The sequence below is a fragment of the Morchella sextelata genome, assembly GCF_020137385.1.
Source record: "Morchella sextelata strain SCLS chromosome Unknown scls_18, whole genome shotgun sequence".
Classification (NCBI taxonomy): Eukaryota; Fungi; Ascomycota; class Pezizomycetes; order Pezizales; family Morchellaceae; genus Morchella; species Morchella sextelata.
The window spans coordinates 522,487-538,863 of NW_025408633.1; the positions used below are offsets into that span (position 1 = coordinate 522,487).

Below are 16,377 nucleotides of genomic sequence, written 5' to 3' on the forward strand. Positions count from 1 at the left end.
ATCCTGCTGTAGTGAAACAAACTTTATCTCGGAACAGCTGCTGCAATTCTTCAATACCCAGCAGGCATCATAAACCGATTACCCGCCATACATATCGTTACACCTTTGAAGTTAGGGGAGGCAGTCGATGTGCACTGCTGGTATGTGTTAGACGAGTACACTATACAGTTGAGTTCCATTGAAGCAAGATTCTCGTTGTATTCCGAACCCTCCTGTGACCCAAACCGACGACCTGTACGGCGGAATAAAACAGAGCTATGCATATATATAGTTGCTGAAAGGCCGAGAGGCCCCTAAAGGAGTCGAGTTGTATTCGGTGTAGATGCGCCCCAGCATTATACTTTGATACTCTAGTGCTAGTTTCTGTGCGACCAAAAACATTGAGAAGAGTTGGTACCCTATATAACAACTCTGAAGAATGTTAGACGAAAGTAAGATATATAATGCATGATAAAATATTCGACAGCGGTTTCTGGATAAACTTCAAAACTAGGTCTGGATCGACTCCACAATATGGTGTCATAAGTCATCGTGGAATTTGCCAAGCCATACAATGCGAGGTCTTGGCAAGAGTTTCAGGACGAATGCTCACACAAAAACCCCAATCATAGTGACTACTAACCATATATAGAAGATATGATGTGCCGGAAGCTCGCAGTGGTCATCTGGTCATGATTGCCGCATATCAGATATTGTATGCGTAGAGATCGTACCTAGAATCATACTCACGGCGTTCAAGATATCATGAAGCTACGTAGGGAATAAGGGCGCTAGTAGTTATATATAACGGCAGTCGCGTTGGGTCTGACTGTTTAAGGGTAACTCATGCAAAATTTAGTATTTTTCCAAATAAATTTCAAAGAAAGATTCTCTTTACTAAGAATTCACATTATACAGGGCTTTGTATCAATCCTCTCAAAATTGGTGGTGGTGGAAGAACTGTTGAAAATGGTTAATTATATTATTCTTGGTGTGTATATACATACGTTTACATACGTTCCCAACAATGAATTCTGTCCAAGAACCATCTACAGGGTGTTACCCAGTCAAAAAGGCTGATCACCTTTTCCTTGTCTGCTAGGCTAATAAAGGCAACTCGATATGCCGGATTGCCAAGATTCCAGGGAATGATTTTGCAGTAGGAAAAGTAATATTCCCAGAGGATCGATCGTATATACGGCACAGCAAGGATCCCGATGCATTGAGTTTCGGCGTTGAGAACTTCATCGACATGAACCTAAGAACAATCGTAGTACCATGATGATTTGTTGTTTACAATTAATAGCATGCAACAGGAGCCAGATATAAATCAACTACCAGCTGAAGGTGTGCTGAAGTGTGTGCGGTCACATGTGCATAGAAATGTTTTCTAAATTTCAGTGGAACTAATCGAAACATTTGGGACGGGTTCGACCAACTTGTTGGTATTCTGGTTAAGCATGCATACATTTTAGCGTAACGTATAAGGGTTTTGAATCATCATCGCCTTTTAGAATAGTAGATGTAGCATCTGAAGCTACGATACCGTAGATCATAGGCAAGATCACGGATAGATAAATTACCTAGCACATATGAGCTCCGGCTCCTAACTGGTGTCCTTGCCAAAAATGATCTAATCCGAGTCTTAACTTTTGCAGCTGAAATTTCTCACGGTTCTTTCCACCCGTGGCATGAGCCCAAAGCATATTAAACCCCAAGACCTTTTTTGTGAGTCATTTTATAGGGCTATAGAACATCATAGCGGGCCCATATGTGGCCCGTACACCGATACTCATTTGAAATTTCATATGGGACCGTGAACCGCTTCCAAAAAGATGTCTCGCGGAGACACCAAATGAATTAAAAAGGTCAAGCTGGATTATCGAGCTTTCTGGTCCCTCGGTGATTTGCTATGCCCAACACGAATACTGAATAACACCAATCATACTCCAGTGTCTCCGAGAGACATACATGCGACAATAACGTCATGTAATTCAATATTGGTTGTCCGTAAACTATACGTATTATAACTCGAGTCGATCGTCTCTTAGAAGCTAATTATACGGAACTATAACGGCCACCTTTACTTAAATCAAATCATACAATAGTAAACAAAGATTACTGAGAAACCATGTATTCGGTATTCGCTGGGAAGGCCATCCACCTAGGTCGTGAGTATACACCTTGGTTGTCTTACATAGGAGTAGCAATATGCAGTACAACAACGTATATATCACTTCCAACGGTGTGGGATCCGGAATATTTGGTCTCCCACATGTTACATCGTGGTAGGATGCTATGGGCAGATGGGATATAATTAACGATCACATTGCTGCCTCATATGGGCTTAGTACATGGATCATCCAGAACAACTCTAAAAATGACAAAAAATGGTTAGTTGAGGGGTAGCTGAGCGGAATGGCTCTATGATCAGCACAGGGGGTAGTTCAAAATACTACATTGGTATATGCTGTCTTATATATGAGCGATAATATGTTGTTACGTGTATTGATGAGTTTTACTAACTGCATGAACATCACTGGGGGTGACCTTGTTCCCGCGGTATCCTTGTAAATACCTGGAAGATAAATGTAGGGACATACATACAAACCTTTTCCGAAATCCATATTAGGGACTAATATGTGTTGATATCCTCTGTGTGGGCTATGTCAGATGGTACGGTTTGGATTCTAGAGCTACTGTCAGGATTTGCTTACCTAGTACCCACAGAAGAACCCTCACATGCCTTGTAATGTGTATACACATACTTAGAGTACTTATTGAATAGAAGCTGCCTATTATATAATGCCGGGTGGCGTGGTATGTGCACGTGTCCGTGTCCGTGTATGTGTGTGAGAGATTCTAGAACGAGTGATTCCTCATGTCTAGCGAGAAAAAAAGTATGCATGGGGCGTCTCCCGAAGTCCAGAAAGGGCTTCTTAAATTAGAATTATGAGACCGGGGAAATTATTTTCATTTTTTCCACGGCTCCACAAATCTTTAGGGCTGGCGGTAAATACATGTACCTACATGTCCGTATAGCTGGTGTATACATATATGTAGTGATTCTTCGTGATGCTACAATCTACGATTTTTCCAAGCTTGAGCACTCGCAAAAAAAAGGACGAGCGCCGCTCAAAACGGTTGAACGTTCCCTGAGCTCCTATTGCGTTGTGGGTATTTAAACTGTGTACTCATGGAATCGGACGGTAGACGTTGTGAACTGGTGATGCCTGCTGCGGGGAGCCGGCATTTCCAATCTCGGTTCCACGTGAGACACGGACCTTAGTTAAGACTCTGTGGCGGATATTCCGACGTCGGATTGATCAGCGGTCGCTTAGACTTGGATTCTCCCACGTATCGTGGTGTTGTTAGAGTCTTTCGCAAGTGATGAATTTCGTTGTTTAGACATGGTGCCAATTTATTTTCAATGAGGGAAAGGACGTTTGAAGTCAAATAAAAAAGGAAATATCTTCTCCAGATGTGGATCAACTGTAGTTCCAATGGCTTGAGAAGAAGACATGTTCCTGCATCGATAGAAGTCATAGGAGCCGTGTTGACCCTTTGTCTTATCGGGGACTCACCCGGGGATTTCGGTGTTTTGAAGACCTTGCAATGGATAACAATAACACATTGATTTAATGTCAAGGGTGAAGAGCACAAATTTCTGTCCCGAGAAATTGGCGTTGGTCGTCATCTTTTGATATCTTGGGTCACCGTAACTTTTGGTACGAGATTGGTCATTATTGCTTGGGCCTGGCACCATAGAGTGCATATTGATTGACTGAGCTGCAACCTAGATAGAGTAACCAATTTACCTGTTCATTTCTCAAGTTGAAATGTCAAGAAGCGACATCAGAGTCGGTTTCTCAGACGAGGGCTTCCCCATACGACGTGACAAACACCAAAGTTGGACCCCTGTCTAGCCCACGCCCCCTTTTGAACAAACGGCCCCCTTTTCGGGGTGTGAATCCATCCCTTCACTCGCGGAAGACCGGGTTTCCAACATTTTCGCTCTTTTCCATCGGTTCATGTGCGAGTGGCTTCTCCGGTGCCCATAGCATGATACATAAAGTACATACATGTACTTTAGGCGTGGGTAGGCAAAACCGTTTTCTCTCAGCCATCGTTTTCAGTAAACTGATGGGAGTTCCAGGAGTTTGTTCCTCTCGGGAAACTGCATGTTTTCGAGGGGGAAGTTTTAGTTTGTGCCCACTCGTGCGCGGCGGTCACGTTCAGAGAGAAGATAACCAGGTGGATACCGGTAGCCCACATTAACAAACTGCCGTAGCCCGTACCTTTCTCCCTCAATGTCCGCTGCACTAGGGAACTGTAGGTACGAGATCTGGTGTCGTTGTTGGACAACATATTCAATCTGAACACGACTTGCAGCTTGCAGCAGTCAAATTCCGGGGGACTTTATTAGGTAGGTACATATGTAGGTACCTATATCTGAATGGAAGAAGGACCATAGGTCCCCTTTTCCTAAAGTATTCTGATAATTTGGATGACAAGTGACAATGAGGAAAGGTGTAGGCACAAGGGTGTCCCATTGCAGTAAGAGCTCAGCCGTGTTTGTGTGTGTGTTAATGGGGGAGGTGCGATTGTTGTCCATTTCAGGACAGCGGTAGGGGCCGGTTGGTACGCGCAGCAGCTTCTGTGCAACTGTGAGGTACCCCCAAATCCATACCTTCTTCCATCCCCGGCCTTCTTTTCCACCCACCAGACCTTTCTGGGACCCTCTGTGGACCTCAAGGTGGTTTGCTGTGTTTGCTGCACCTTTTATCACCTATCGACCCATCCCATAATCTCATTCCATCCCCACCTCCAATCCTGTGGACCCTAATTCCCACTCTCCCCTCACCACCTGTGCCCCAGACGTCCAAATCCATTAGGTTGCTACTGTTGTATGTGTGTAAGTGTGTACCTGTTACTGTTGCGCGTGTGCCTCGTTCCCCATTCTCCCCTGTCGGGTCGTCTTCTTTTTCCGGTTCGTCCAGAGGGAAAAAGAAATCAGGCAACTTCCGACCCTGCAATTGGAGGAAGCGAGCACTGTCGAAGCAAGTGTGTGGCTTGCATACGGTATAGGTACCTAGACAGTAGTTCAGATACACGCAAACGAGATACCTAGCTCCCCTCATCCCAAGAATACTCTACATACAATCCGAGAACCAGGGACTGAGCCAGAATTAGTGGGAAAAAGAACAGTAGGAAGAGAATAAGATCGGAGAAAAATTATCTACATATCTCTCCAAAGAAGAAAAGGGTGGCCCTCAGCCAGAAGCGTGGGATTGCATCTATCTCCTTTCTAGCTAGATTGCTCTGGAGGGAGATTGTGAGAGTACCAGACGAGAGAGACATAGTTGGGGCCTTCTCAATCTTCTAGACTTTTTGCTACCACTCTTCAGGGTCTCACGCAGCTGTTAGTTATTCTTAGCCGCCTTGCTCTCCTTCCTCTATCCCATCCCTCCCCTCTTGCCTTTTTCTTTTTTCCTCAACCTGCTATACCAACATCCTAATTCACCTCCCCTAACTCCGCTCATACGCAAGTCGACTCTTTTCGGGGGCTCCCAACGCTCTATGCTCCCTTCGTCTCTCGTTCTACCCCTTGCAAGCAGCAATCAGCCGAAATAACCATCAGCCATTTTGAATTCCAAAGAGAAAAATCTCTACGACACATCTAAAAAATTGCTTCAAAACCACATTCATTTGATCTTTACTTAGCGCGAGGACTATGGTCGGGTCTCCAGCGTCCCCAACTCCCTCTTCGCCTTCGCAGTCTCGACCGATGAGCGCCATTCTACGACCCGCGCGAAGCTCTAGTCGCATGAGCATCAGCAGCAGGCCTGGCGGAAGTAGGGCTTCTGATGAGGATGGCAGGACATCCGTCAAAGTTGGTACGTACATGGAACTTTATTAAATCATGGTTTCGATTGTTCCCCCAATTGTTTGGCTGCTTTCGCGGGAAAAATTTCCCACCATGCCGTGTCATACAAAACATGAGGATTCAATAAAACTGACGGCTTCATACAGCTGTGCGCGTGCGACCACCACTCCGATCATCCGATCCCGGCTTCGAATTGATCCCTCAGCGGTTCCAGAAGGGAATGGTACATGTTACGAGCCCCACGAGTTTGGCTGTAGACAGTCCGCAGGGCAGAAAAATATTTGTTTTCGACAGGGTTTTTGGGCAGGATGTAAACCAAGACGGTGTTTGGGAATACTTGGAAGAAAGTGTGCACGCGTTTATTCAAGGGTACAATGTTTCTGTCCTGGCCTATGGCCAGTCAGGTGCGGGAAAATCATACACTATGGGAACTTCTGGCCCTGATGAGCAGAGTGACCATAAAGTTATGGGTGAGTTTTAAACATTCAGGAACAATTTTTTTTTGGGGGGGGGGGGCTGTGGTTTAGGGGGGTGGTTTTCTCTTGTGGTAGATAGATGTGGAGTTGTCTAACACGGCTGTTTCACTCAGGGGTAATTCCAAGAGCTGCTGAGGCTCTTTTCGAAAAGCTTGGGACTAGCGCACCAAACCCGCGGGACTCGAGATCTGGATTGAGAGCGCCGGCAAGATACTCATCGCCGGTTTCGGCAATGCACAAACCGACCATCGAAAAAGGATGGACTATGAAAGCTAGTTATGTAGAGGTTTGTTCTCTTTGAACCCTAATTTAATTACACAATTAATCGATATCTAATTAATTTAGATATATAACGAACAACTACGGGATTTATTGCTTCCAGAGGGAACTAGGCCGGAGGAAAGGGTTCCTATCACAATTCGCGAGGACACCAAAGGCAGAATACTTCTCACGGGTCTTCACCAAGTCACAATTAATACCGTGGAAGATTTGCTTGGCGCATTGAACTTTGGTTCCTCCATCCGTCAAACCGATGCTACAGCTATCAACGCGAAATCTTCACGCTCACATGCCGTATTTAGCTTGAACTTAGTTCAGCGTAAAGCTAAAGGGTCTACAGTTAATGGCGCTACGACTCCAACAAGAGAACACGAGAAGCGATTTTCAGTACCACTTGACATGATGAACCAAACCAGCCAAGATGGCTATGTTACTGTGGACAGTAAGATGCATTTTGTGGATTTGGCAGGTAGTGAAAGGCTGAAAAATACACTTGCACAGGGTGAGAGGGCTAAGGAAGGGATTTCGATCAACGCTGGTTTGGCTAGTTTGGGAAAAGTCATATCTCAACTTTCTTCACGTCAAGCTGGGTCTCATGTCTCGTATCGGGATTCTAAACTTACGCGTCTCTTGCAAGACTCACTGGGTGGTAATGCGATCACCTATATGATTGCATGTGTCACACCCGCCGAGTTCCATTTAAGTGAAACCCTTAACACAGTTCAGGTATGTTATAATGTATTTCTGTCTTATATGATACATGCCTAACACATCCCAGTATGCTCAACGTGCTCGCGCAATTCAAAGTAAGCCTAGAATTCAACAAATTTCGGATGATGGGGACATGAAAGCACTTGTCGAACGTCTTCGAGCCGAAATTGCATTTTTGCGGGAACAAGTCAAGAGCTCTTCTGAATCAAACGATAGAACGCCATCAAAAGCTGGCCAAGCCCGATCGGAAAGGTCAAATGGAAAGGAAATGGAGCTTCAAAATCAACTTCTTGATCTGCAGGAAAATTATGGCCTCTTAAGTCAACGACACGCAAGACTCATCTCGGAGATCACTAGGGCCCGTGACTGCCAGGATGCTGCCAATAACGCAGAGTACACAGATAGTGCGGAGGAGAGATTAGCAAGATCAAATTCATTCGCTGAAGCTGTTGAGCAAGTTGTTCTTGAATATGAGAAAACAATTCAGAGTCTCGAAAGTTCGCTTACTAGCACCCGATCTTCAATGGCCACTTCCGAAAGTTCGCTGCTCGAGAAGGAAACTAAGCTTGCATATATCGAGACCGTCAACCAGCAATTGCAAGCCCGTATTCAGAAGCTGATGGATCGAGAATCAGCTACAGAAAACTACCTCCGCGACTTAGAAAGCAAGTTGGATGGACATACGTCCGGCGAGGAGAAGAATGCTTCTATCATTGCTGATTTACGCAAGGAGATTGCCAGGGCCAGAGAAAACGAGGTTGGCTGCGAAGATTATATCTCAACGCTAGAGGAACGACTGGCCGAGGCAGATCAGGATTTAGAGTTGATGCGGAGGGAAATCGATCGCCTTGAGCATGTGATTGAACGTCAGCGCAGTCTTGGAAAACTTGATCACCTTTTACATGAGCTGGATTCTCTTAACGCACAGGGAAAGAAGGATAATGTGAAAACGGAGATCAACGGGGGTGGCGGAAATGTGGTAGAGCAGGTGATAGAGATCAATGGAAAGCGTTTTAGCGACCCTACCTCCAAGGTCGAATCGGTGCCAGAGGTTGATGAGACATTCTTGGATACCCCTGAAGGCTCCTCAGAAAATGGAAGACGATCACCTCTATCTGACGTATCTGAAGCTAAGTCTGAGCGATCTTACCACCACGGGATCCCCCAAATTACCCTTGGGGAACACACTCACGTTGAATATCCGCCCCAAAGCCCAGCCCAGTCTCAGTTTGTTGCAGATAAATTAGAATCAGTGCAACAAGAGCTCTTTGACTTGAAAGTCGAACATGAAGCGACAATTAATGAGTATGACCAGATGTCTGCAAATTACGAGGCTGCTCTGCGTGATCTCGCATCAATTCAGGACCAACTTGACGAAATTCGCCACTCCAAGTCTGGCCCTTCTCGAGAGACATCACCACCTCCATCTCCCAACCAGAGACCTACTTCTTTTTTAGTGGACGCGAGGGTGAACGATTTGAAAGTGGATGGAGAGGGACATTCCTCATCCTCGCGCTCTCTATCATCGGAGTTGTCCTTGGCTGGGGATTCGCAAACCTTGTCGGAGACTACATATGATGAATGTCCACGACCCCGGGTCAGAGATGAACCGGAAATGCAGAGTAGGGAGAGCCGAGCGAGGGAGGAGACTTTGCTCCGAGAGTTAGAGAGCGTCAGGCAGGAGATGCAGGAGGCTTTGTTAGCTCAGGAGGAGGAACATAATCGCCTTCATATGCAGCTTCGACAGTCTTTGGATCAAGTGGCTGAGTTGAGACAAAAAGAAAGACAGAGTGGTGTTATCTCACCTTCCACCAGTCCGTTCATCCGCCGGAAGTCGAGCCAGACTCTTGCTGTTCTTGACCGCGCCAACCGATCTTTCACCAATCTTCGCAAGATCGCAACTGAGCACTTTGAAGATCAGCCACAAGTCTTAGAGAATTTTGAGTTCAATCTAGATGCGGCACTTCGCGAGCTTCAAAATCGCTCAGATCGTATTTGTGATTTGGAGGATGATATCAAAGGCTTAAAGAAAGAGATGGAAGCTAAATCTGCGATTATCACTGGACTTGCCCGCGAGAGATCAAGGTACATCACTCATTCCCCATATCCCTATTTTGAAATTTTATGGTTCTAACTAGATTAGTATCCAATCTTCACCTATGGATATATCTGTTGTGGCCGTTATGGAACGCCGGATCGAAGAGGGCGAGGCTGAGCTAGCAAAAACTCTTGAGATTCTTGCAACGCGCGAAGAAGAGCTTTCACGAGCCAAGACAGCATTGGAAACCCGAGCAGGCGAATCCACAGGAGATGCTGCATATTTCCTGCAGGAATTGACTAAGGAGCGCACTTTGACCGCTGAGCAGGCACAGAAGATTGCAGAGCTCCAGAATGAAATGGATAGTCTTCGGGCGAGCAATGATGCCCAGGTTGACTCCCTCAAGGAATCCAGGAACGCTCTTTCGTCTACTATAACCATGCTTGAAGGGGAGTTAGCAAGATCTATAAAGAAGATTGATCAAGAAAAGTCTTTGAAGGAAGCCGTCGAGGAAGAAAAGACTTATCACCAAGAAAGAGTCGAATCCCTTCAAAAGACTGTTGCTGAGAACCGGGCTACCATAGATCTTCAATTGGCTCGCGTTGCTGAGTTGGAGCGAGCCCACGCAAACACCAAGCTGCAGATTGATTCCCACGACGGTTCGAGCAGTCCTGGACTCAGGGAACAGCAAGAATTGGCTGCAACACTGCAATCAACCATTGCTCATAACCGGGAAACCATCGAGCTTCAGCAAGTCCGTCTTAATACTCTCGAGGCTTCGTATCGTGATGCTCTGGATCAACTGGAGACTCTGCGCGCGAAAGAAGCTCGGGCTACTGCAGCTCTTAAGGTGGCTGAAGCCCGCGTATCTAACTCTGGAGAATTTACTGGTGACAACAATGCCAGGCACGATGAGCTTCTAGAGTCTGTTCGGAAAGAACTAGAAGAAAGTAAGGGAACAATTAAAGAACACGTTGCAAATCTTACGATACTACAGGCATCATATGCTGAGGCCAACACCCGTATCGAAACGCTCGAGAAGGATTTGTCAATTGCTACACAGGGATCAGCTGAGCGTGATGCAGCTATCCAAGCACTTGAAGCGGAGGTCGCACAGAGCCTGGAGACTATTAAACGACACGTTGAGACCATCGCAGAACTTCGGGAACTACGAAGTTTGTCAGAGAAGCAGATCGAGCAACTCACTGAGAAAGAGACCAAGCACGCCAAATTTGTAGAGGATCTCGAACAGCAACTCACAGTTAACTTCGATAACAACGCGGAGACGGCCAAGAATCTGGCTGAAATGACTGCGGAGTATGAGAAGTTGCAACAAGAGAGAAAAACACTTATCGAAGAGTCTACAGCTAAGAACACCGAGTCTCAGACGCTTATTGAGAGCCTCAACAGCGAGGTTTCGAGTCTTCAGGTATGTAACACTTCGTTGGAACTTCTTCCTTTCGTTTTGTTTGTACAGTATACTGATCTGTAATTTCTAGACAAAACTCGCAGAAGTTCAAATGGAACTTCAAGGCCTTGGAGTCACCCGCGCTCAGCGTTCTAATTCAACTTCCTCGAATAGCAACCTCAGAAAGAGCACATCTACGACTTCACTCCCGTCACCACCACCTGCTATTCCTTTACCCCCTCTTCCCAGCAACGCAGCTCCTCCTCCCTCCGGTGCACAAAGCCCAACTACAGCATCTAGACGCCCCAGTAAGGATTACGCCATATCCCATATGGAAGACCAGGAGGCTCGTATCAAGACGCTGGAGAAACAATTACAAGCCGAGAAGGCCTTAACCTCTACTCTAGAAGAGGCACTGACAGATTGCGAAAAGACAATGAAACGTCTGACGACGGACCGCGACAGTCTCCAGGTAAAGGCATCGCAAGTTCAGCAAGAGTTAGAGCGTACAAAGAACGAGTCTCAGACGAGCAGGTACTCCATGCAAGCTGTCGAGGAAGAACGCCTTGCCAGACAAAAGGCAGAACAGGCTCGAGAACAGCTCGAACAGAGAATGCAGGCCTTATCGAAGAAGAAGCGCTCGTTCGCCTGTTTTTAAATCAATCTGGTCTGTGTTTGTCAATATTTGCTCTTCATTTCCGGAGTTTATTCATTTCATTAAAAAAGATATCCATTTCCCTTCTATTCGTGTTTTATATCCCTCGTCTTTCCCCCATATCTCTTGGTCAACTATTTTTCTTGCTTAGGTTCTATTGCTTTTCGGATCATGGGTGGATGAAAGTGATTTTGATGAATGTTTTCCTTTTTATCCTTTATCTGCTTGTGGCTTTTCTTTTTTGATACGATTTTTCTTCATTGTTCCAGAAAAAAAGAGAAAAAAGGTGTCTGTGCCAATTCTTCAACATCTGAGGAGAAAAGGAACAGGAAAAAAACAATGTCTACCAGGACGCGATGGCTACTCTAACGACATAACCATAGCTTATGCATCTACCCCACTTACAAACTACATCTCGAACAGCCCCTTCAAGGGCCTCTTAACTTTTACATCTTATTCTCTCTTCGCCAGCCTTTTTTGGGCTTTATTTTTCTCTTCTCTTCACTTTCCTGTTCAATATTCACACTGTTTTTCTCTTTCGTTTCTATTAGCATTATTCACAGGGCTAAAGGTGTTGGAATTCGGGTTTCGCTTCAGACGGGTGTCGTGTGTTATTTGACTCGAGATGATTTTATTATTTTTTATGAAGAGAGCGATTCTTACTATTATCTACTCTAAACTTGCTACTGCTACTAGGGCCATATCTGTTGAGGATAACCTAGTCAGCTTTGGTATATGTTACTCTTTATTTCTCCATTCTCTGGTTCAACTTGCAATTCTCCCCTTTTTCGAGTACAAGTATTCTCTTGTGATTCAACCGACAAGATTGGAGGTGCTGCATATACGTAAGCAAGTGTTTACCCCTTCTTTTTTTCTTTACCGCGTTAGTTTAGTAGTATCTTGGGGTCTTTGGGGGATGGAGGTGTTCTGTTGGCATTGGAGTATGTAGGAAGGAGGGTGGTTTTTTTTTTTTTTTTTTTTTTTTAAAGTTGCATCATGTGATTATTCAAATATCGTAATTGAGAATTGATAACGTTCTAAGATTGGGCCAGCCAGTGCAACGTCTATTTTCATGCGTTTTATTTTTTGCTAGAATTACGGTCTGCTAAAAACTGCTTGATGGCCTTTGCGCTCTCGTGCGCTGTCCGAAACACTGTTTCACATTAAATAAAGTCTTTCTTGAAATTAATAGAGCCGCTGGGATATACTCACAGTGTCTCTCATTCTCATCCAACCCTTTCAAAAAATCCCCACCCCCACCTCCGATCGCGCCTGCGGGATTATGTGCATGATCCGCGATCTCCGCAGCCCTTTTTTTAAACGTCTATCATTCCTGTTAGCTCAATCCTACGATAGATGTCCAATCCTGGAGGTTGTACCTCTGTCAATATATCCACCAACTCATCCTCTTCCAACAAGCTTAAAATACGCTCCCCAAGAGAGTAAAAGTGCGATGCGAGAGAACGCAAATCAACAGTTGTTGGATCCGCCTTCAAAGCATTCTGGATACGGGGACCTAGAGCTGTAGGGAGGTCGAGAGACACAACATTGGTCATTGTACCAAGTCTCTGGCTTACGCCTAACATTTCACCAAGCCATAGAGGAAGCTCTACTCGTGTGCCTTGCTTGATCTGGAACCCCGCGTGAGCTCAGATTAAATGGTATGAGCTCGGGGGTTGATTCACATACATCAGTATTTGAGTTTCCCTCCAGGTAACCAAGCCCAGGAATTGTGATTTCAAAGATGCATGGAACTTTCTATGTTTGGTTAGTTAACAGACATATACCGCAACGGTAGTGGAGGGTTGTTGGCCTTACCTGAGCATCAGTCAAGATCGCGTCGATGTCATAGTACGACATTGATGGCAGAGGTGGCAATATTCAGGGTCCAGGAGGAGACGCGTTGAATTTGACAACCCTAAAGTGGTTGCGAATGCCACGTTGCCAAGGGAAGAAATTACCCCACATACTGTCACGTGCTCACACAATTTTGGGCATTTCTGTCATTGACATCTTGGAACCAAGGTAGTTTTCTTTAGTGCTAGAAAGATTATCATCAATTTGGTTTCTAATAAATGACCAAGCATAAACAAACGGTATGTAAATTACGGTAAATAACCTCGCCCTTCATTACGTAGCGAAAACCAAAGATATCGAGAGACAGCAGCTGAGATAACCTGGGGAATAATTGATTATCATGATCATGATTGAATGCGCTCAATTATCCGGCGCTCCTGGGTTTAGTTTACTTGGTTAGTCCTACCGGAAATAATCATCAATCTAGGCTTCGTAATTACAGTTGTGGCAGATCTAGAACTCCACGAGCGGGCCTCTAGCTCTCCGGATCCTAAAATTGAAAATAATTCAATGTTTATTAGGTGGGAAAATTCCTCCTAACAAAGCTAGCATCCTAAATTATATATAAGTAAAGAAAAATGAACTATATTTTAGACTAATTGTAATCGAATAAAATAATTTTCCTAATGCTTATATATCATTATCAAGGGGCAAAGAGATATATTAATTTATTATGTATTGGGCATTTATAATTGATTTCCTTTTCGATGATTAAATCCTATCGATATATATGATACTAGGTCGAGATAAAAATGGCTATAGGTCTATGGGAAATTAGCTCTAGAAATAACATATAATCATTGCCTCAAGGATCTTACGAAGAAAATTAGCCATAATTTACAGCGTATGGATCAAAGGCATAGAGTACGTGTATATACTCTGGCTGCTTGAGTTCTATATGGTTGTGGAGTATTTCTGATTCCAACTCAGCTTGCACTAGTAACAAATACTACAAAACTTACCCAAAGTCATAAAAGGCACCATAGATACATGTAGTAAGTATGGCCGGCCGTGGGGTTAAACCGCCCAATGCTGCAGCGGTGTGATAACTGATGCTCCTATCAATACTACTAGCATTTGACCCTATGTGGCACCTAGGGGAAAGGAAAAATGTGCCAACCCGGGTCTGTGCAGGAAATCATAATTAGCAATGAGCAATTTGTTTAAAGGGCGCCTCATAACTCCCTAACCCCGTCTTAATTCCTCCAATTGACCCCCAGAAATACCAACTATATATATAGAGCACGATGTAAACAAAGCCTTACTGTGGTAGCGTAAACATAAATATAAAGCGCCGCACCAAGATATTTTTAGTTATTCTACCCTAAAAGAATTCCAGGGGGCACTGTACATTTTTTTTTTCACTTTATATATAAATGATTAATATGTCTACACTAACGTTAACAATCTGTATGTATACATGTACTTATGTATGCATATGTACATACTAAGCTATATGTAGTCAACATGCATTGTCTGATTATTCATTTTCAACGAACGTGAACATGCATGGGCTAGTTGCGAACACTGCACCATTTCCCGAATTCATATAAACACACTTTTACTTTTACTTTTATTTTGTTAGAATAGCAGTACACTATTAAGTACATATGTACATGTACATGTAGTTAAAGTTCATCCTGCCGTGGCCAGTCCCCATATATATACTTAATTTTATGCGGCTTACCTACTCTATGGCATCCGACATCTATCGAGCGCAACGACAGATTGAACAAAGCTGGACCAACTGCGTATGGCGTTTAATAAGCCTCTATATGAAGAAAGGATACAATTTCGGGGTCGGGCATATATTTGGAACCAGGGTTAGGTGATTCGATAAGTATTTGCCGCCCATCACGGACTATCACTCGGTAACAATTCTAGGTAGCAGCATAGCAATGTAGCAGTAGCAACTATATGTATTTAGGTCCGTGCTAAGCACAATTTTCTACCATCCAAACAAAAAATCCCAGTGGTTTTGGCCCAGCATTCCAGTTATCATGCTATTTTGGTTGCAGGGCTCCCGAAGGAAATAAACTTACTTGAACCAGAACTCTTTAGTAATAATGCTGCTAAATTAACTATTTTTTGAGCTATTCGAAGCCTTCGAAATAAGATCAACAATTATATTTCAGATTTGTTCCAGCCCTCAAATTAGATTTATATATATACATAACGATCCATTCTAATCAATATTAACTACCTCACCACCAACCGATTGCTATTAAGTACAACTACATTCTCTAACTTATCTCACGTCTATTGAGATTAATGATTCTATTCTAATTACCCACCACCTCGTCCTTCTCCAACTCCCAGGAGGTTTGCCCTAGTAGGCCCTGTAACAGGTTATGCAATTCGGTTTCCAGGGTTGTACGGTTTTAAGCATACCAAATGGCTCTGTTTGTTTTTTGTTTTTTAAAAAAAAATGTCCTAACTCTTCAGCTAGTACTGCCATCTTGGTGATTTAGCTGCAGCTGGTTCTTTGCGATAGACTCGGAAACGATAGTAATACCGATATATACATATAGTTATAGCAGTACGAGCTGATCTGAAATGGAATTTCGAGTTTTATAGCATTGCCGGTTCTTCAACAGCATGTGCGCATAACTACATGTAGGCTTTTTGTACATAAGAAAACTTGAACGAAAATCCGAAATAGATTTAATTTACTATCATATTCCCATTACCCTATTAAAGTAAAAACATTAAAATAGTATTGTAGTGCCTGCTCCTGACTTAGTGAATTGCCGAAGATATTAAATGCATCGTGACATCACATTCAGCTACTTGTTGTATGTATGTACCTACTCCACAGATCGCGATATCAACACTATCCGCATCGTGCATATGTATGTACCGACGTACTCCAGACTGTGATTGTCGGCCAATCGGTTCGCGTATGCATATGCGGGCCAGGGTTGGGAGGAATGCGGCTATCAGAAGACCGTGCCTCGGCACCGAGCTTCGTCGGGAGCGTGTACTTAAGAGCTCCTTAACCCACACCCCCGCGCTTCCCTTAGCTTCCCCGCAAAATACGATTGACACTATCATAAATTTCGACCATCGTTAGATTTTATACTCAGA

At 44.1% G+C, this 16,377-nt stretch overlaps 2 protein-coding genes across 2 annotated transcripts; one reads left to right on the top strand and one right to left on the bottom strand.

Moving 5' to 3' along the window:
• Positions 1–5,713: 5,713 nt before the first annotated feature.
• On the top strand, positions 5,714–11,436 carry H6S33_004652 (uncharacterized protein; the record flags this gene model as incomplete). The annotated part of the gene is made up of 7 exons (XM_044835995.1): positions 5,714–5,876; positions 6,013–6,336; positions 6,456–6,628; positions 6,688–7,347; positions 7,400–9,417; positions 9,476–10,799; positions 10,870–11,436. The coding sequence occupies 7 exons, from the start codon at positions 5,714–5,716 to the stop codon at positions 11,434–11,436; spliced, it is 5,229 nt and encodes a 1,742-aa protein (XP_044690625.1).
• A 1,076-nt stretch (positions 11,437–12,512) lies between these two features.
• H6S33_004653 (uncharacterized protein) lies at positions 12,513–13,293 on the bottom strand (the record flags this gene model as incomplete). Its single annotated transcript, XM_044835996.1, has 5 exons — positions 12,513–12,586; positions 12,646–12,757; positions 12,813–13,064; positions 13,123–13,191; positions 13,252–13,293. The coding sequence occupies 5 exons, from the start codon at positions 13,291–13,293 to the stop codon at positions 12,513–12,515; spliced, it is 549 nt and encodes a 182-aa protein (XP_044690626.1).
• Positions 13,294–16,377: the final 3,084 nt, after the last annotated feature.